This window comes from Microcaecilia unicolor, chromosome 1 (assembly GCF_901765095.1).
Source record: "Microcaecilia unicolor chromosome 1, aMicUni1.1, whole genome shotgun sequence".
Taxonomy (NCBI): domain Eukaryota; kingdom Metazoa; phylum Chordata; class Amphibia; order Gymnophiona; family Siphonopidae; genus Microcaecilia; species Microcaecilia unicolor.
Genome location: NC_044031.1, coordinates 733,412,617 through 733,435,045, shown reverse-complemented (window position 1 = coordinate 733,435,045; position 22,429 = coordinate 733,412,617). Strand labels below are relative to the sequence as shown.

The 22,429-nt window shown below is 45.1% G+C and overlaps 1 protein-coding gene across 1 annotated transcript in view; it reads right to left on the bottom strand.

Annotated features, from left to right (window-relative positions):
- Window positions 1–17,357, bottom strand: part of RCCD1 (RCC1 domain containing 1) — a 35,416-nt gene extending 18,059 nt beyond the window's left edge. The window contains exons 1-5 of the mRNA XM_030189662.1: window positions 16,839–17,357; window positions 11,956–12,174; window positions 5,327–5,480; window positions 4,413–4,534; window positions 1,483–1,599 (exon numbers count right to left, since the gene is read on the bottom strand). Coding sequence (XP_030045522.1) covers window positions 1,483–1,599; window positions 4,413–4,534; window positions 5,327–5,480; window positions 11,956–12,174; window positions 16,839–17,010 — 784 coding nt within the window. The 5' untranslated portion in view covers window positions 17,011–17,357. The remainder of the gene's footprint in view (window positions 1–1,482; window positions 1,600–4,412; window positions 4,535–5,326; window positions 5,481–11,955; window positions 12,175–16,838) is intronic.
- Between the last annotated feature and the right edge of the window lie 5,072 nt (window positions 17,358–22,429).

Below are 22,429 nucleotides of genomic sequence, written 5' to 3'. Positions count from 1 at the left end.
GTTGGAAAACTAAACAGATTTGAGAAGGATGCTCATCTTTTCCCCCTCCCCCCCAATCCATATACATCATCTCCTCCCTCTCCTCTCCTTTCCCTTCCCCTCTATCCATGTGCATCTCCTCCCTCTCTTCCCTTCTCCTCCCTTCCAGCATTTCCACCCTCATCAATACCCTTCCTTCCATGTGTATTTTCACTTCTTTTCTTCCCTTCACCTCCATTCATCTGTAGCATTTCCTCTCCTCCATCTATGTAAAACATTTCTCCCTTCCTCTTCTCCTCCCTTCCCCTCCATCCATCAATGCCCCTATGTGCCTCTATCCCTCCCCCCTGTGGCCAGCACTGCCCCTCTAGCAACTCTTTATTATCTGCGTCTATGTCCCTCCTCTCTTTCCTTCTTTCCCAATCCTGCATTGGCATCCCCCCTCCCCCCACAGCCCAGCATTTCTTTGTCCCTCCCTCTATGGCTCCAGAGTCTTTTCCCCCTCCTCCCCCAGCCCTCTGTTCCTTTGCATTATACCTGAAATTGCTGCCGATGCCAGAACCTGAACCTCCATTTGAGCTGCAGATCCAATCCAAACACTTCACGCCCTGTGCTCTCATCTCCCAAAAGCCTTCCCTGGTCCCACCCTCTCACAACAGAAGTTTGTTATCAGTGGGGGCAGGTCCAGAGAGGGCATTCGGGAGATGACAGCAAAGGGCGAGAAGTGTTTGGATTGCTGCTGCTGCTTCCGCTAGACCCAGAGCTCGAGTGGAGGTACCACTTCCCGCAGCAGCACGAAAGATCAGCGCAGATTGCTGCAACAGGTAAGATGGTGCTCGGCTTGTGACAACGCTGGCACCCTGCAAAGGTCAGCGCCCCCCCTGCCCTCATCTTCGTAAGAGCAGTCACCATTATAACAAGCCACTCAGGTTAAACACTGCCTATTTTGAACCAAACACACAGTGCTACACTTTAGCTTTCTGATTGCTGAGCTAGACAGACACTTGGGGGTCCTTTTATACTAAACTGCAGTAAAAAGCGGCCTTAAGCGCACCCTCTGCGGGTCTCTGCCATGCGCTAAGGCCATTTCTACTGTCGTTGTTGTAAAATGGCTATTAATGCAACATGTGCTAACATTGCCATTAGTGTGTGGTCATTTTTTTTTAATTACCATATGAGCACTTATCGCCACCCATTTTGTAGGCAATCAGAGTTCATGCAGTATCTGTGCGCTAACCAGTTAGCACACGGTAATGTAGCTACGCTAACTGGTTAGCGCAGGAACATCCATTCTTTGCCCTGATACACATGGTTAGTGTGTGCAGATTTCAAGGACGCATGTGCAGGACGCCTCAGCACATGCTGTGATACTCCTTTTTCTGCTGCATTAGGTGCCCATAAGCACCGAACACAGCTTCGTTGAAAGACCTTTGGTTAGTCTGGTTCAGTTTTTTGCTTCAAATGCTTAATTGTCCCATTTCCCTGTACTGGGAAGGACCTCACCTACTCCTGTCTCTTCTTTTAACAAAGCAGTCCTTTCAGTCACTCTTGCTAGTCTCTTGCAGGGCAGTCCCAGCTGCCCCGATTCATTCCAGCCCCACACATAGATATCACCAGCCTCTACAAGTAACAACATAAAAATAGTTAAGAGCAGCACAGTTAACCCTTCTAATAATGTACACTTCCTTATTAGGGTGATTTAAAAGCTCATTAAATGTTCAGCAGAAGAAAAGATAAATTCAAATAAATGGAAGAACAGTAAGTTTAAACACGAGCTGTAGACTTTGCGTTATTTATTCTGTAGATTTAACGGAAAACAATTTTTATAGAATAAAGATACACTAATTCAAATAGAAACACATGTTCAATATTTTTAACAGAATTCATGTCCAACCCAAACTCCCCACCTCCCACCCAACCCTTCATATCCATCTTATTCCAAGATTTTTATAGTGAATCTAAACAGGCTCAAATCATAGGCAAAGATGTCGGACTAATACAGAGCAATGAACATTAAAAAAAAAAAAAACCCCTTTGTGATCCTGACTTAGTGTCACACCCAGGGGCGTATCTGACCTTCAGCAGTAGGGAGGGGGCCAGAGCAAGGGGGCACATTTTAGCCCCCCCCCCCAACATCATCGCCCACCCCCCCCCCCCACCACCCCTCTCAACACCCCCCGCTCGCTCGCTTGCCGTCGCCTATCTGTGCTGGCGGGGACCCCATCCCCCGCCAGCCAAAGTCTTCTTCCTTCCTTTCAGGTTTCTGACGTGCAGGACGTCAGACTCAGAAACCTGAAAAGAAAGAAGACTTCCGCTGGCGGGGGATGGGGTCCCCGCCAGCACAGGACGGCGAGCGAGCAGTAAGCGGGGGGGGGGGGGGGGTCAAGAGGGTCGTCAGTAGGGGGGGTCCAGGGCCAAATCTACAGGGGCCCTGGCCCCCGTGGCCCCATAGTAGTGACTCCCCTGGTCACGCCCCATTCTCACCCTACCAATCTGAGTTCATCTCATTCAAAACAATTTCCCAAGTCTGCTTAACTTCTGTCCAGGTCAGTAATTCAAGCTTATACACAGCAAAACATCCCACTCACTAGACCAATTATTTCTTATATGTTTAAACACTTCCCCCTCCCCTACCCCCCCCCCCCCCAAAAAAAAAAAATCTGGCCATGTTTGGAGAGTGTCACAATCATCTCTGATAGAAGGGGATCCAATTGTCCTTGTGCATGGTGTGATGTGTGTCACAAGAGCCATTATGAACTAATCAGATCCTAGTTTGTGATACAGGTTGTGACTCCCAGGAAGTCAGAGCAGCAACAAAAAATTAAACGACTGGTACCACACCCCTAGCCGATTGGCTAAGATCTTTAGGACAAGCTCTGCACAGTGCTGGCGGGCATGTAGAAATGAAGGTGATAGGCATCACATATGGTGGTCGTGCAAACATGCACGCCGGTACTGGGGGCGTATTGTGGATTTTGTATGCTCAGTGACTGCTGTGAAATATCAGATGAAACTGGAATACTGTCTCCTACACTTTAGACCACAGGAGGTTCAACAATACATACATCAGTTCGCTACCCAGGTGTCTGTAGCGGGTAAGCTGGTATTAGCGGCATCATGGAAAAAACCACACCTGCCAGACATTTCAGTAGTGCTGGAAAAATTGAACTATATTCAACTGATGTCTAAACTCACTGCATTCAAGGGGCGTTCGGCCCAACACCAGAGGATATGGAATCTGTATACTACTTGGTCAGCATCCTCTAAGAACGCATAACGCCAAGCGAGTTGCCCGGGGGTGGGGGGAGGGGGTGCAGTTTCAAAAGCAGAAACTGGGTTTATACCTGTATTATGTGCCATTTACAAGTTTATTTGCCAAGTGTTGGAAATATGATTGAATTTTGTTTGTATAAGGTTATGAAAAATGCATAAATAAAAACTTTAAAAAAAAAAAATTAAATGACTGAAGAGTTACATATTTGGATTACACAGCACATGTATTAATGTTTGAAATGCGGCACAAGATTGAGTATGACTTGCAATGATTTGGAACTAAAATACTGAACCGACAGGTTAAGTATTTCGACTTAGTCTGTGGACTTTTCAAATGCTGCAAAGTACACAGAGATAGTTTTCTTTGGAACACTTAAGTAAAACCCTTTCAGTTCCCACTCCAGCTGGCTGAAGAAATGTTCAGTGGGCAGGATGCACAGCGTTCCTCCTTCCAGTACTGGTAACAATGGAATCACTCCTTCAAGTGCTTCAGCAATGAAACATGTCCAGCCTGACACCTCCCCACAATCTTTTCATCCAATATGGTCCTGCACAGGAGCACAAATTACTGTCCAAGGTTGGTGGAGGGAGGCGAAGTAGAAGGCAGTGCTGAGCAGACTGTTAAGCCCATGCTGTACCTTTCATGCCCCAATTTAATCCAAAATTTGTTTTGTTTCTAGTTGTGCCACTAGGGTCTGCACCCAATTTTGATATTTGTTTTCTAGTTACAGAGAAGAAATAGCAGTGTTTGCCTGCCCGAATGTTATCTTCTAGCTAAAAACAACACGATTTGTGATTAAATTCACACCTTTACTGGCAAAATTTCCTTCCCTTTCCTTACATCCTCACCAGCATCTTTCTCTCCCTCTGTCTCTCTCTCCCCCTCCTTTGCTCTCCCACATCATGCAAACTGCTGCTGCTCCTGGCCTGCTGCTTAGTTCCCAGATAACTGCTCATCTCCCTGCCTAGCTGGGCTGCTGCCTGTCCTGCCCCCCCTCCCCCGACTCGCTTTAAAAAAAAGAAAATCTGGTATATAGGTGGTTTTCTTCTGCTATTTACAGAGGTGGTTTTCTCCATTACAATTGCATTGGATTCCCAGTGCAAAGATACCACAAATCCCCTCTCCACCCCCGCCCCACCAAGCAGTCCTCAATCATTACCACTGACACTGACTGAATGCCAGCCTCCAGCTGCCACATCACCCATCAGCACGCCATGCAATGCCTCCACAGTTCTGGGCTCCAGCACATCCTCCAGTCCTCCATGTCCAAGCTGCCCATGCCTAGCAAAAAGAGAGATGCACATCTCCATAATCTGCAGAACTGCATTTAAAAAGCCTTTTTTTTTTTTAAACAATTCTCAACAGAAAATCTTGGTAGTTCTGTTATGTTTTGAATAGTTGAGCTGGCAGTAATTCAATAGACAGTCACCAAAATGCATATGGACTGCACCGGAAGCCTGAAACAGCTAAGCATGTATTTTTTTAAGAGGGAAAAAGGAAAGTAGAGCTGCACCAGAACCTCTCTCAGGGACAAAAACAGTATCAAAATATAAGTGAACCTGAGATAAACACAGATTATCCTTGAGAAAAAGCCAGCAATCAACTGGGATTTACACCAATGCTGCACAAATGAAAGTAGGCAGACTAGATATACCATATGGTCTTTGTCCACCATTACATTCTAAACATTCAATTATGTGGCAGGTTCAGTGAGGTTCTACGATGCTTAAGTTATAGGACCTGGAACTAATTTCCCATGCATGTGTGTGTTTTTTATACTCTCCACACCCCATTCTCAAGTTCTTTTTTTCTTGCCCAAGAGAGTTTTTGCTGAATTTCCAGAGGGGTTGCTGTGTTAGCCTGGAGAGGCAAAAGTGACAAACACTGGTGCCACTTTACAGACTAACCAACTTGCTGAAGCATAAGCCTTTGAGGAAACTAGAGATGTATCTGATGAAGAAGCCATGTCCTCAATAAAATCCATAAGGTTATAAGATCCCACCAGCCTCTGTTTATTTAACTCGGAATTCTGCTGTATGTGCCAGACTCTCACAGATAGCCCAAGTCACGTACCTGCCAGAGCCCCAAGCATAGACCGTCCACTGTGAGCTTAAGAGAAGCGCGTGTTCACCACCCAGTGCCAGTTTGCACACCCGAAGCTGGTGAGGAAACGCCTTGAAGAAGGGTGGCTTAGGGCTCACATACCCAGTGGAAACTGCAGGAAATGCTGAAATCAAAACATTTCCAAAAGCAAAACAGGTTAGAAAAGATCTGTCACCAAACCAGTTTAAGCCTCTACTGAAGACAAGTCTTACAGTCAATACATGCTGGTAATGAAAGTGATCTGATCCAGATTTGCAACAGCAGATCTGAACAGGCGTCAGTGTCTCAGAATCAAGAATTCATAATAGAAGAATGAACTCATGTCATCACCAGTCCAAAACAGACATTACAGGAAAAAAAAAGAAAACCTAGTAAAACCCCAAATCCAGTATTTTATCCAGCTATGAGACAGGAAGGGTCTTCTGGCTGTGCAGTATTCCAGCTGAAAAGGAAGACCACAGAGCTGAGAAAAGGACTTGAGATTTTGTCCTCAGAGCATGTGGAATGTCAGCAGCGGGAAGTTCCATATTTCCATGACAATCATTTATTTATTTTAAAAAATGAATACATGTCTCTCATCTTCCAATTCTGAGCAGCTTCTGCATCAATAATAGCAGTGAACGTAAATGACAGACTATAAACTAAAAAGCATAAAACAAAGTACACAAATAAAATTACCAATAAGCAACATAAAAATAACACCAACCTCCAAAGGCTTGAACAAACAAAAATAGGGGCAAATGTCTCCAAATGGGTTATTTTTGCATATACACACACACTCTATTTTCTGGAAAGAGAAACTTGAACAATCCCAAGCATAAATATTTCTTTGCTCCCAAAATTGAGAAAATGAGTGCTATCACAGAGTACTTCAATATTAAATAACATAAGCCTCAACTGCCCCGGGATAAGTCTTAGGGCTCTGTTTACTAAGGTGCGCTAGCGTTTTTAGTGCGTGCACAAAATTAGCGTGCGCTGTGTAGGCGCCCATAGGAAAATTGTGGGCACCTACACAGTTAGCGTGCACGCTAAAAGCACTAACACACCTGTAGTGTGGCTTAGTAAATGGGGCCCTCAGACTTTTACTACATACAAGGGAGGTGGGACTAGTGGTTGGGAGGCGGGGCTAGTGCTGGGCAAGACTTCTACAGTCTGTGCCCTGAAAATGGCAGATACAAATCAAAGTCAGGTATACACATAAAGTACCACATATGAGTTATCTTGTTGGGCAGACTAGATGGACCATACAGGTCTTTCTCTGCCGTCATCTACTATGTTACACAACTTGGGGCTAATTATCACTGGCTCAAAGGTAGACTGAACAACTGCAGTGGGAAGCAACTCCCATGTTAAGGTGAAAATAACACTACAGAAAAAACTGCTAACCTAAATAAACTCAAAACATAGTGCTGATTTAACTCAATTTTAATCAAACTGAAATATTTTAAAAGTTTCTAAGGCTAGAGCTCTGCCATACAGTGTATCACTTATCTGAAAAAAAAAAACTTGTTGCTGAAAGGATCTTTTTTATAAATGTCCTACAAGAAATCAGTCCAACATGAAGGCATCTTGCTCAAAATCCTTAACCTCTACAAGGGCCCCTTTGTTTCGCGGAACTGCATCAGGAGGAGAAACTTTCTCACAGTGATACTGGATCAAAGATGGTGATGGACTCAAGAACGCTGAAAATTTGAAAATTAAACCCAATAAGCTTGCAACAGAAAGGAAAAAAGGGTGGGCACTTCTTAAAAAAAAAAACACATCCCACTCCAAAGGACCATTTAGTCCTGCGGGGGCCACCATAGCTAGCCAGTATATCCATCGTTGTTCCCGTTGTCTTAAAACTCTGGAAATATCCCCTCTGCGGCCATTATCTGGTATACAGTTGATAACTATATATCTTAATTGCTCATAGGAGCATCCAATTTTTCAAACAATGTCTATGTTCCACCAAACACGTTTGCAATTTTCTTTTGTTTTGGCCTATACAAAATAGATTACAAGGACAACATATATCACTCTGCTGGAATCACAGTCTGTGGTGGTATGCAACTGAATCATTTTAGCACCCTTAAACCACTAGAATTGAAGTTTTTCTTCCATATTCACATCTTGAGTAGAGAGATGTGGTAGCCGTGTTAGTCCACTTTTAAAGGTAATCAATAGACACAAAATAAAACTTAGAAAAGTCCAACAAAAAGGTATCATCTTATTTTTTCTTTCTATTGATTATCCATATTCACACAAACTGCACAACGCCCGCATTTACGATGTCCTACTTCTCCCTGTTGCTGCACTCTTCACACATTGGAAGGAGATAAGATATCCCCTAAATTTTTATTTCTGCCATAAGAAATCACACAGGTAGAATTTTGAAAAACATCAACAATGCTAAGAACAGTCCAGCATTTTTTGACTACTTTTGCTACTTTACATACAAATGCTTTACTTTCTTTCTCTGCAGGTTTGGGTTATAATAAGTCTCTATTGTTAAATAGCGCCCACTAATACAAATTTTTTACTACCTTCTTTGGATAACCTCTGGTGGTAAACTTCTTAATTAAGCCTTCAGCTTTTTGTTTGTATTTTGGTACTGTATCACACACGTCTGTATCTCATAAACTGAGAGACAGGAACACTAGTCTTAATATGCTGAGTGTGCATACAGGAAAAGCCATAACAGCAACCAGGCCCAACACGAGACATCAACAAAGGGACAACTCGCTATGATTAATATCTCAAAAGTATGTTTTGTCAGAAATGGAGACCTTAGGAGTAGCCTAGTGGTTAGTGCAGTGGACTTTAATCATGGGGAACTGAGTTCAATTCCCACTGCAGCTCCTTGTGACTCTGGGCAAGTCACTTAATCCTCCATTGCCCCTGGTACAAAAATAAGTCCCTGAATATATGTAAACTGCTTTGAATGTAGTTGCAAAAACCTCCAAAAGGTGGTATATCAAGTCCCATTTCCCTTTCCCTCTAAAGGCTTGTCATTTGTCCCTTCTCAAAGCCATGATCCCTTTCAAACTCGTGTGGACTTGGTGGTGAAGTTTTTCCATTCTCTGCAACTTAAAATCTGTTTTGCTGATTAAGAGCATAATAGGCAAGCCTATTCAGGTGTATGGCAAAAAAGTTCTTGAACACCATATCCTGCTCTAGAGACGTATAAGAAATTGGTGTTGCAAGATGTCACCAAATTAGAACAGAAGCCTTTTTTCTATCCTTATAATATGTGTCAAAGGAAGAGCAGTTACCTATGAATAAATTAAGATGTAATATGAACATAGTAATATGATGTGCTGATAAGGGAGGGGCTATTGTAATTTGGGACAAGAGTCTGTATATGAAGGAAGCCAATTAACAATTATCTGATAAAGCAGTTTATGAGTTACTCATGGACCCGACTGGAGTTTTTTCAATTAGTTAATGACATTAGTAGTAAAGGCCTGGAGGAGGACTTCCTTACCAAGAATGAATTGAAATTTCTGAACCATGACAAAACTCAAATACCAATATTTTACTTAGTTCCTAAAATACATAAATCTATGTCACCCCCCCCCCCCCCTTGCAATTCATCGTTGATTTGCAAATATGTCGATGGCTGTCTGCTCCAGTTAGTGAACGATATTCCCTCTCTACTTTGGGACACGACTCACTTTTTAAATAGACTAAATCAATTACAAAGTAACATAGTAGATGACGGCAGATAAAGACCTGTATGGTCCATCCAGTCTGCCCAATTAGATAAACTCATTACATATGGTATGAAGTGATACATCATATGTACACCTGATCTTGATTTATCCTTGCTATTTTTAGAGCATAGACCATAGAAATCTGTCCAGCACTGGCCTTCCTACTTAAACTCCGCTAAGATCCTACCTTCAGACTCCTCACATGCATTTTTGTTTTTAAAGAAGTGCTTGCCCTTTTTTCCTTTCTGTTGCAAGCCCATTGGGTTTCATTTTCAAATTTTCAGCATTCTTAAGGAATCCATTGCCATCTTTGATCCAGTATCACTGTGACAAAGTTTCTCCTCCTGATGCAGCTCCGAAAAACAAGGGCACTCATTTTCTGAATTTTGGGAGCAAAGAAATATTTATACTTGGGATTATTTTTGCATACACCATGACAGCAATGAACCTCACTCTAAACCAAGGTACATGAAGTATGATACTACCCTGTTTCCCCGAAAGTAAGACATCCCCCGAAAATAAGACCTAGTAGAGGTTTTCCTGAATTGGTAGATATAAGGCCTCCCCCGAAAGTAAGACCTAGCAAATTTTTGTTTGAAAGCAGGGCCGCAGAGAGCCAGACAAGGCCGCCCCCGGGCCCGCCCTCCGTCGCTCCTGGAACTAACCTTAAACGCCTCCTTTCACCTTCGCAGCAAGAAGCAGCAGGGCAGACCTCTCCTTCCTTTCGTGCCCCGCCCTCGCGGACGTTACGTCAGGCGAGGGCGGGACACGGAAGGAAGGAGTGGCCTGCCCTGCTGCTGCTTGCTGCGAAGGTGAAAGGAGGCGTTTAAGGTTAGTTCCGGGAGCAATGGAGGGCGGGCGGGCGGGCCAACCCTGATCCAACCCCGATGTTTCCCCGAAAAATAAGACAGCCCCTGAAAATAAAACCTAGCGCATTTTGGGGGGCAAAAATTAATATAAGACAGTGTCTTATTTTCGGGGAAACACGGTACTACTACTTCTTATCATTTCTATAGCGCTACTAGACGTATGCAGAGCTTTACACTGGACTTGAAGAGACAGTTCCTGCTCGACAGAGCTTACAATCTAATTAGGACAGACAAAAAGGACAAATAAGGGATAAGGGAATTACTAAGGTAAGAATCTCTCAAATTTACTGAGAACACTTGCCATAATAAATCATAATTAACTTGGCAATGCATTCCATATATCTGCAGCAAAACTAAGAAAGGCCTATTGCAAGTGATGTGCTTATTGGTGTACTTCACCGATGGAATTATGAAGGTACGCAAATGGCAAATGCTGATTGACTGGAACCGTACGGCTGCAATAAAGGTAACACTCTCTTACTGACTAACCACAGGCTGTTGCCACTTGCATGCTCAGAACTTCTGAGTCAGTTTAAAACATCTCTGAAAACCTATTTGTTCCAGTGTGCCTTTCCAGATGTTATCAGGCATTTAATGTTATAATGCAGTGGAGTGGAGGAGTGGCCTAGTGGTTAGGGTGGTGGACTTTGGTCCTGGGGAACTTCAGGCACAGGCAGCTCCTTGTGACTCTGGGCAAGTCACTTAACCCTCCATTGCCCCATGTAAGCCGCATTGAGCCTGCCATGAGTGGGAAAGCGCAGGGTACAAATGTAACAAAAATAAAATAGATACTATTGGAGATTCTACATGGAATGTTGCTACTATTGGAGGATTCTACATAGAATGTTGCTACTATTGGAGATTCTACATGGAATGTTGCTATTCCACTAGCAACATTCCATGTAGAAGGCTGCGCAGGCTTCTGTTTCTGTGAGTCTGACGTCCTGCACGTATGTGCAGGACGTCAGACTCACAGAAGCAGAAGCCTGTGCGGCCACGTTGGTGATCTGCAAGGGCCGACTTCTACATGGAATGTTGCTAGTGGAATAGCAACATTCCATGTAGAATTTCAAATAGTAGCAACAGTGGAGGAGTGGCCTAGTGGTTAGGGTGGTGGACTTTGGTCCTGAGGAACTGAGTTCGATTCCCACTTCAGGCACAGGCAGCTCCTTGTGACTCTGGGCAAGTCACTTAACCCTCCATTGCCCCATGTAAGCCGCATTGAGCCTGCCATGAGTGGGAAAGCGCAGGGTACAATGTAACAAAAATAAATAGATACTATTGGAGATTCTACATGGAATGTTGCTACTATTGGAGATTCTACATGGAATGTTGCTATTCCACTAGCAACATTCCATGTAGAAGGCTGCGCAGGCTTCTGTTTCTGTGAGTCTGACGTCCTGCACGTATGTGCAGGACGTCAGACTCACAGAAGCAGAAGCCTGTGCGGCCACGTTGGTGATCTGCAAGGGCCGACTTCTACATGGAATGTTGCTAGTGGAATAGCAACATTCCATGTAGAATTTCAAATAGTAGCAACAGTGGAGGAGTGGCCTAGTGGTTAGGGTGGTGGACTTTGGTCCTGAGGAACTGAGTTCGATTCCCACTTCAGGCACAGGCAGCTCCTTGTGACTCTGGGCAAGTCACTTAACCCTCCATTGCCCCATGTAAGCCGCATTGAGCCTGCCATGAGTGGGAAAGCGCGGGGTACAAACGTAACAAAAATAATAACAATAATAATGCAGATTATGCCATCTATATTAATGCCAAGTTTGTCATCATAGATGTTACTGAATGTTTGATATGTGTGGTGATTTAAAACTAAATATTAATCAATTTGATTGTATGTATTTTATAATTTTGTGTGTAATACTGTACACTGCCAAGGATGGTAGAGTGTGTGGAATAGAAATTTCTGAAATAAAATAAAACTTCTAGAGAACCAAATATAAGGTCTGAAGAAAAGACGACATAAAAACTGAACTCACAATGATGCCATAAAACTAAAACAACCTTTTAAAATGGAATACAATACCACTGTCCTCATCTTCAGAAAGCTCCATTTTCCATACTGGCTCCCCATGCAGTCCTGCAGAGCCCAGGCTCCCAGTATCCCAGCATTCTACACGGTCCTTGTACAGCAGCAGCAAGTATTTCTCCGATGTGAGGAGGTCCCGGCAACCACCACCAGGGAGACATACGGACTGCTGGGGAGAACCTCCAACAAAGCCGGACAGGATAACGTAGCCATCGCCTAAGAGACAAAAGCAAAACCTGTGAGTAGTACTGAAAAGAAGTTCTGCCAGTCTTCATTCAGAAAGATAATCTACTTTCCTTTTAAATTTGATAGACTTGTTCACATTAAGCCTTCCGGCTGGAGGCTTCATAGAACGCTGGTGTTGCCTTTTATATAGAGAGATTTTTGTTACATTTGTACCCTGTGTTTTCCCACTCATGGCAGGCTCAATGCGGCTTACATGGGGCAATGGAGGGTTAAGTGACTTGCCCAGAGTCACACGTACGTGCAGGACGTCAGACTCACAGAAACAGAAGCCTGCGCAGCCTTGTACATGGAATGTTGCTAGTGGAATAGCAACATTCCATGTAGAATCTCCAATAGTATCTATTTTATTTTTGTTACATTTGTACCCTGCGCTTTCCCACTCATGGCAGGCTCAATGCGGCTTACATGGGGCAATGGAGGGTTAAGTGACTTGCCCAGAGTCACAAGGAGCTGCCTGTACCTGATAAATAACCCCCCTTGGAATGCCCTCCCGCGGGAGGTGGTGGAGATGAAAACGGTAACGGAGTTCAAACATGCGTGGGATATGCATAGAGGAATCCTGTGCAGAAGGAATGGATCCTCAGAAGCTTAGCTGAAATTGAGTGGCGGAGCAGTTGGGGGGAAGAGGGGGTGGTGGTTGGGAGGCGAGGATAGGGGAGGGCAGACTTATACGGTCTGTACCAGAGCCGCTGATGGGAGGCGGGACTGGTGGTTGGGAGGCGGGAAATACTGCTGGGCAGACTTATATGGTCTGTGCCCTGAAAAGGACAGGTACAAATTCAAGGTAAGGTATACACATATGAGTTTGTCTTGGGCAGACTAGATGGACCATGCAGGTCTTTTTCTGCCGTCATCTACTATGTTACTATGTTACTATGTTATCATAGGGCTCATAAGAATAAAATGGGTCTTACATGGGCGGATATGAGCAGATTGTGATTTTTATATTCATGGTTTGAATATGTGTTTGCTGTTTATGCTAATCAATGAAAACATTTAAAGTAAAAAAAAAATGGCCCTCCAAGTGTGATGTCATCTGTTCAACAGTGGTAGTGTGTATAGCACATGAAACCGTGACAGCATGACCATAAAAAACTACTCAAACATCAGTATAGTACACAACTGGAACAGCAAAGAAAACCTGGAAATAGACTCATTTATGTTTCAACGTTTTTATTGATGACAACGTAGAGGAAATACGTCCAACAATATAATGTGCACAAGTACAAAGATCAAAGCAAACAGAGTAAAGACAGTCCAACAAAAAATTGTCATCAATTTTAACCTCCCCACCCTTCTATAAAATATTTAAACACCATATATTGAACTAATAGCACTAAAACAAAACAAAAAGAGTAAATTCTGACGTGCTGGAAAACACCCCCCCCCCCCCATCCATATGCAATAATAAGCACTCTAAACAGAATTAATATCCCTACCCTCCTCCCAAATATAGCCAAGAATAGGATAACAGAACAGTACAATAACCAAAGGAACCACAACAGGTTCATGACTGAAAGCAATACCCCCCAAACACAAAGGAGTTTAAATCAGAATTAAGAAACAAAGTTCTTCAAAGAGAAAGTAAGCTTAACCCTCAAATAAGAAAAAAATGAAAATCTTCAGGTAAAAGGACTAAACTGAAAACACCAGGAAACATATTCAAACAATTAAAGTATTACAGAAAAAAAAAGTAAGAAAAATACAGTCCACACAACGCCCTCAAAGTATCGTGGAGATGCAACATATGGAGATCTTACAGGCAAAGCCAAACACTACTGTGATAAAACAGTGGTTTTTTAAGCCTGTAAAACTGCCATAATTAATTCTTGAAGTGTATTCTCCTATTGGCCAGCAGGTGGTGTTTCCTTACTTTAAAGCTGTTACAGAGTAATTCTTGTCTGGCACATTGAGCCTGCAAAAAGGTAGGAAAATGTGGGATACAAATGCAACAAATAAATATCCTTGGGCCAGCCCTGTAAGTTAATACCACTCTAGGCTGTTAAAACATACTTGCCTGAACAGGCTTTTGTGGCCTAATTTTCCACTACAGTGGGCTTGAGGGGAGGGAGGAAAAGTCTTCCGATCAGATACCGCATACAGTGGGGCAGATGCACTAAAGCTAAATGAGCTTTTAATGACTCTCCAACGAGGAAAATTTGATCCGTTGCATGCATCAAAGGGCTTTTACCGAGGAAGCCAGCAGCTAACGAAAACGGAATGGAGATGCGCAATTAGTGTGAAAACCCCATTGAAACGACATGCACTAACCTTTTCCGATTGCCTTTACGCAGGAAAAAGGCAGGAAATCTAACGAGAGGTCTGGACCACTCATTAGGACAGCTCTGTGCCAGGAAAAATCATTAACTGAAAAAATAAACAAACTTTGAGCCAATCCCAGCGCATTAGCAGAGCTAAAAGCGCTGTGATTGGTCCAAAGGACGTCAGAAAACACATAAATAAATAAAAATAAAAAAAGGATCGGGAGGGGGCAAGGGCGCTCATCAGGAGCGTCCTGTACGGACGGCCTTGCCCCCCTCCGCTGCTCCCCACTTTCCGCCGCTCCCCCCACCCCGAAAAAGCAAAATTCAAGCAGCCCCTGCCCCCCTCCCTTCCTCACTACTCTCTCACCTCAGCTCCGCCTCCCGACATCCTCCGTCCTGTGCCCCGCCCCCTTTTGGGGTCGTCGCCGCCATTCCCCTCCTCCATCGGGCCCCCCTCCCTCTTACCGGGCCCGTGCAGCGCCTCTCTCCTCTGTCCGAAGGCGCTGCACGGGCAAGAAGAAAGCTGATGCCTGCCTTCGCCCAGCTTCGATGGCGCGTCTTTCTCCTGCTGGGCCCGCCCCTGTCTGACGTCGGTAACCTACGTAGGTTACTGACGTCAGACAGGGGCGCGTCTTTCTCCTGCTGGGCCCGCCCCTGTCTGACGTCGGTAACCTACGTAGGTTACCGACGTCAGACAGGGGCGGGCCCAGCAGGAGAAAGACGCGCCATCGAAGCTGGGCGAAGGCAGGCATCAGGCTTTCTTCTTGCCCGTGCAGCGCCTTCGGACAGAGGAGAGAGGCGCTGCACGGGCCCGGTAAGAGGGAGGGGGGCCCGATGGATGAGGGGAATGGCGGCGACGACCCCAAAAGGGGGCGGGGCACAGGACGGAGGATGTCGGGAGGCGGAGCTGAGGTGAGAGAGTAGTGAGGAAGGGAGGGGGGCAGGGGCTGCTTGAATTTTGCTTTTTTGGGGTGGGGGAGCGGCGGAAAGTGGGAGCAGCGGGGGGGGGGGCAAGGCTGTCCGTACAGGACGCTCCTGATGAGCGCCCTTGCCCCCTCCCGACCCTTTTTTTTTATTTTTGTTTTGATTTGGGAGCCATGTGCTTGTGATTTGACTGTGTTTTGACTGTTTGTGGCATGCGCAGAGCAGCTAACATAACGCTTGGCTGCTCTGCGCATGATTTGGGGGCCGATTAACGATGTGTATTGTGATTCTTTGATACATTGTACGTTTCAATACCGATCTCAGCATGTGTGACTTTTTTTTTTGGTGCATTTTTCGTTATTTTAAAATCGTTAGGGACTTTAACGATTTAGATTTTTTTACGTTTGGTTGATGCATCTGCCCCACAGTTCAAGCGTCTCCTACTCACCTACAAATGCACTCGATCTGCTGCCCCTCCTTACCCCTCTACCCTCATCTCCCCTTACGTTCCTACCCGTAACCTCCGCTCTCAAGACAAATCCCTCCTTTCAGTACCCTTCTCCACCACCGCCAACTCTAGGCTTCGCCCTTTCTGCCTTGCTTCACCCCATGCTTGGAACAAACTCCCTGAGCCCATACGCCGGGCCCCCTCCCTGCCCATCTTCAAATCATTGCTCAAAGCCCACCTCTTCAATGTCGCCTTCGGCACCTAATCACTACACCTCTTCTCAGGAAATCTTAACCACCCCAACTTGACATTTCGTCCTTTAGATTGTAAGCTCTTCTGAGCAGGGACTGTCCTTATTTGTTAATTTGTACAGCGCTGCGTAACCCTAGTAGCGCTCTAGAAATGTTAAGTAGTAGTAGCTCTCCTTTCCTATTAGATTTGTGTGTCTGATATAATGTATTTGAGAATGTAAACTGCTCTGCTGTGTTCTCACAAAGAGCAGTAAAAATACGTTTAAAAAGCTGTATTATTAGAGGAGGCAAAAGCAAGCCACCAACCAGGGCAACGAAACTAATAAGTTTTCAACGTGTTATACAATCATCATCCGGTGGAAACAGAAGCACCGTGTAAATTCAGCCACTTCAGTATAAACCCAAGGAAAGGCCAGCTTTACTTATTTACAAAACGGGTCAAGACAAAACATGACCAGCTTAATGCAAAGATGAGACTCTGTGCCACTCGTGTGGATGCAGTAATTTTAACACTGTAAAGGAAAAACTCATGTTATGAACATAGCACATTAATTCTGAGCCGGGGGCGAGTAAAAGTTGCACATTATCATTAACACCCTCCTCCTTTTTTTTTTTTTTTTTGTTATTTAACTGTACCACTCACGTCTAAATCCTCCCCCTTCAATTTATTTCGTTCCCATCGTTTAAATACCGCGTGCACCTTTGCTAGAACAAGGAAGCAGAAACGTGTTTGAGAACGCGCCCGACCTGTCAAGGCAGCCGTGTAGCTCCAGGAGGGCCGCAGCTTGCAGAGGCGTTGCCGGCTCGTCTCGCTCCCTCCCAGAGACAGGGGGCGGGGCCGCAGCGCTTCCGAATTCTGCTGCTTCTGAACAGGCCCAACGCCCTCAAAACCGAACGTGAACCAAACCGGAGTCGCCATCCGCAGACTAAGCGAGGAGTCGATTTAAAACCTTTAAAAGTTCATTTTTTTTCTTTGCCCAGTCGTTTACTTATGGACAGTTTACGTATATCCTCCAAAATCAAATGTTTTTAGAAGAAGAAGACATCTGATGTATTTAACGCTGAGAATTATTCTCCCCGGATCCTCCTCCTATTTCCTCTTGTCCTCCTTAAAAGTTGCGATCCTCCGTGCAACGGTAACATTACGTCACAGGGGGCGTAAGCGTAACTTAGCGGATCGGGCGTTCTGAAGCTTAAAATAAGGTGCTTCTTTTGTTTTCACGGCCGCTACTGCTTACAGTATGCAGCGATCCGCGGCCATAACCCAACGCTAATACAAAGAGGTGCAATAGACTGGAGTGGAAGTGAGCCTATCTAGTCCACTGTAAGCAGGAAGCCAATTTGGTTAATCTCTATTTCCACTCCCATGCGCAGCCGTCATTGTCATTCACTCAAAACAAAGCAACCGAACTGTAAGATGCACTAAACTTTACGAGCCATTAACGAGCAAGTAGTAAACCCTGGCATGCACTAAATACTTTTTTCCGACGACGGTAGCAGCTAACGCAAACGGAATGCAGATGAGCAAATTGTGTAGAAACCCTATTGAAATGAGATGCACTAAGCTTTTCCACTGCCCTAACGCTGGGAAATCTAACGAGAGGTCTGTACAGGCTTGGAAAACTTATAAAATGTAAAAAAAAAAAAAAAAAAAAATCAGGAGGGGGCAGAAATGACCAAGTGCTCGTCAGGAGCATCCTTTATGGACGTCCTTCCCCCCCCCCCCCCCCCCCGCCCGAGGTCATCGCCACTCCCTGCTCCCCCCTGCATTGAAATCAGAACTTTATGCAGCTCCGGCCCCCCCCCCCTTCCTTCTTGAAATGACAGCTGCCCCACCATCCTCCGCCCAAATTTCAAAGGGATACATGATTGCGCATCAAGCCCAAGCATGGAGTTATAGCAGTCCCAAGTTTCTGTTGCTAGAGAGCTTCTCGGCAGAGAGTGAACATAATGTCTTAGCTGTATATAGGCAAAGATATCTTGTTGTCCAGTTTATACTCCCTACAAAGGTCCGAAAAGGCTTTTATTTTACCCTGCTCTGATACCACATGATACAAATATTGTATTCCCCGAGATGCCTATCTCTGAAAGACCTTTGAAGTGCTGCCCACTGGGAAGGAGGGGCTCCCTCTTATGGGTAATAAGGGAGAAACTGAATTACTCAGAGAAAAAAAATGTACATAACCATCTCCACATCTGGCGCAGTGTAAAATGGGAGAAACTGGACCCAAGTTTGCTGCCTGGCCCACCGGGGCTTGAAGCCAGTAAGCAAAGTGTCGGGGTTCAAACCAGCAGGTCTCTGAGGGGGTGTTAGAGAAATATTAGGAGTTACAAAACCAGTCTGAGAGATGGTGCATACAGCCAGCCACTGAAAAGAGGCGGAGATCCAACAGTTCCAAGCCCCCTTTGTTTTGTGGTAGCGATGCCCTCAAGATGGATAGGCGGGCCCGCTTCCCTTGCCAAAGAAATTTGTTTAGCTATGTAGCCATCTCTCGTCTTTATATTGCAAAAACAGGGGTAGTGTTTGGAAAGCATATATCCAGGTCAGGAACAGGACCATGTTATATAGTACCACCCGTCCAAGTAGGGAAACAGATAAAGACTGCCAACCTTGTAGGGCTGCCGCCACTCGATTTTTCAAAAATTCCATATTTATTGAGTAAAGTGCGGATAGGTCCACTGGGATTCTGACACCCAGGTAAGTTACCATTTGCGAGGCCCATTGTAATGGAAATGTTCCCTCCCAATTTTCCTTTAGCTCTGAGTGAGAAGGCAAAGCCATGGGCTTCTGCAAGTTAAGTGCAAAACCTGAGAAAAACCCAAACTCATCAATGTCTGACAATAATCGATGCAGCGAGGACTGAGGGTGCATTGATAAGGACATCTGCAAATGCCAGCACTTTCACTGACTGGGCTGGGAACTGCACCCCGGAAATATCGGGATCTGCTACCATAGTACGCAGCAATGGTTCCAAATACAATAAAAATAGCAAAGGGGAAAGAGGGCATCCCTGTCTCGTGCCCACCTGGACCTCTAATGGGGGGGATTTGATTGTATTGACCAACAAGCGTTCAGTCGGTCCTTTATATAAAGCTTCTATGGCTTGAAGGAACCACCCCCTCAGGCCCACATAAGATAATACCTGGAACAAATAATCCCAGCGCACCTTGTCAAACGCCTTTTCTGCATCTAGGCTAACCATTAATAACTGTGTGTTTGAAAAATGGCACTGAGCTACGGAGAAGAGGACCTTGCAAACATTTATTACTGAGCGCCAGCCCCGCCCAAACCCCACCTGGTGGTCCCCCACCAGGGAACAAATGTGGGGCACCGAACGGTCCGCCAGCACTCGAGCCAGGATCTTAAGATCTACGTTGATCAAAGAAATGGGTCTATAGGATTCCACCTGATCTCGTGGTTTGCCTGGTTTGGGAATCAATGTGATTAGGGCCTCGTTTTCCTGGGCAGAGAAGAACCCCCCTTTGTACTAACGTATCATAGTATTCAACAAGTTGGACCACAAGATTGGGGGGGGGGGGGTAACATTTTATAATATTTGGCCGAGAAGCCGTCAGGTCCTGGTGCTGCGCTGAATGGAAGGGATTTGAGCACTTGTTGTATTTCCTGGGTCCGAAGTGGCAGCGAAAGCTGGTTCTGAATGGCCTGGGATAAACAGGGAAGGCCTGCGTCTTCTAAATAGTCCCGAGCTGGCATGCTGTCTGTATCCCCCTCTTTAGAATACATTTAAAAAAAAGTATAAATGGAATGCCCACACTATCCCCCTCTGGATTATGTACCCTAGTCCCTGTTGACGATATAATCGATGGAATCAACCTGCATGGGATCCAAGTGCATGCCACCTGTGCCCAAAATTTCCCCGGCCTGTTTCCAAACCAGTGGAACTGCAGGCCTCTCACAGAAAGGCGTTTGTTTGCTCATGTATTAATGAGTTTAATGCTGTGGAGGCCACTGACATAGCATCTGTATTGTGTTGATTTGGCTGTGATAGGTATGCTTTCTTTGCTAACCAGAGTTCCCGTTCTAGTAAATTATACCCATTGAGAGTCGCTTAGACCTGGCACTCATGAAGGCTATTATCCCCCCTCTCAGGACAGCCTTAGAGGCCTCCCAAAATACTATTGGCAAGTCACAAGATTCTGTATTAGTGGCTACATACTGCTCTCACTGTTCTTTGATATAGGTGGAGAAGGCCGTATCCCTATACAGAAAAAAGGGGAATCGCCAACAATAAGTCTATCCAGATTAGTGTGTGGTCTGAGACTTCTAAAGGCTCTATGTCTGCTTGTGATACTTAAAACAAAAAAAAAATCCTTCGGCACTAGGATATAGTCTATTCGGGACCAGGATTGATGGACTTTGGCTTGATGAGTGTAGTCTCTCGTGGTTGGGTGTAATAGACGCCCAACCAAGATTTGCACATAAAAGGCAAGCCTCTATCTCTCCCCATCCCTGGCTTAGGCCCATCTCTTCAGCGATCTAACTCACAATCTATGACTTGATTAAAGTCTCCCGCCCATACCCAAGGCGCATCTGAGTGTTGGAGTCCCAAGGAGATTAAAGACTGAAAGAACTGGGGTGAGTAAACATTTGGGCCATACACTGCACATAGGTAGAAGCTTTTACCGAGTATGGTGATGCGGAGCAGGACCACTCTTCCTTCTGTATCTTTATAAATAAGCCTAGGTGACATGGGAGGCCTTTTCTTATTAGAATCACCACTCCATTTCTTCTGTTAGCAGAGGAGTAATAACATTCTCCCACCCACTGCTGCCTTAGTTTCTCATGTTCTGAATCTGATAATTTAGTTTCTTGGATGCAAACGATGGACGCTCTGTGGTGTTTAACCTGTGCTAAAATCTTGGAGCACTTTACTGGGGATGATAGTCCAGAGACGTTCCAAGAAACAAGGCGTATGGTAGAGTTACTTATCCCATCCACTGACCTGGGAAAAAAACCTACAGATTCCTGATCTATCAAACGGTTCCCCCTAGGGGCACGGTTCCCCATAGGGGCCCAGCCCCCCCCCCCCAGGAAGACATACACACCTTTGATGGGTCATGATATTTTTTGTCTCACCATAATTTTGTCATAGGAAATGGTGGTTTACCAGGTCGCTCTCCTGTCTATTGATCTCCACTTTGTGCGCTATACCTGGATTCCTGAAGCCCCTCCCCCCTAGTTTCTCCACTCGATCCCCACACCCTCCCTGCTCCCCCCTCCCTCCCTCCTCTTGAACCCCTAGTACGCCTTGGGATAACATAAAGGATAGGCCTAAGGGACGTAAAAATGCCAGAGAGCATAGAAACCCTCCCCTTTCTTAGTAAAACAATCAACATTAATTTACATATAAACCGATTGCATATAACACTGACATTATTTTCCAACCTGAGTGAGCAACCTCAGAGAACTCCCACCTCTATTAAGTCACTGTTTCATGTCGTTTCCAAAGATTGTAGCCAAGTCACTGCTTCCTCAGATTTGGAAAAAGATAGCCACCGGTTATGTTGCATCTTCAGAGTTGCAGGATATTGTAAGGAAAAGCGGAGCTTTTTCGCCACCAGCTGGGTACATTCTGTAGAAAAAGCCCTCCGTTTAATGGAGAGCGCCGGCGAGTAGTCTTGGAAATTTTTGATTGCCTGCCCCTCGAATTATGCGTCTTCCATTTTGCTTTTGTCAAGACGTAGTATTTGGGCTTTCTGCAAGTATCAATGACATTTTGCAACGACCACCCTAGGTTTGTCAGCATTGGGTCTCAAGGGGCCCACTCGAACTCTGTCCAAGTAAACTGTCCCCTGGGTCCCCACTGCAGGAAAGCGTGCAAGCAGCCAGGTCTCCAACGTGGCAGAGATGATTCTGGAATTCACTCAGGGAAGCCTACGAATCTGAGGTTCTCTCGTCGTGCTCTATATTCTAAATCTTCCAGTTTGTCCTGCTGAGCCTGCACTTTGCATTTGCAGCAAACATTCCACATCTGGAGCCCCTGCATTCCAATTCTCCAGTTCAGCGAGTTCTGAGGTACTCTGTGCAATACCCGCTGTTTATTTATTTAGATTTTGCTCACACCTTTTTCAGTAGTAGCTCAAGGTGAGTTACATTCAGGTACACTGGATATTTCTCTGTCCCAGGAGGGCTCACAATCTAAGTTTGTACCTGAGGCAATGGAGAGTTAAGTAACTTGCCCAAGATCACAAGGAGCAGCAGTGGGATTTGAACTGGCCACCTCTGGATTGCAAGACCGGTGCTCTAACCACTAGGCCACTCCTCCACTCCACTATCTGTTCCGAGAGTTGCGCAAACCTAGGGTCCAGAGCCTTTA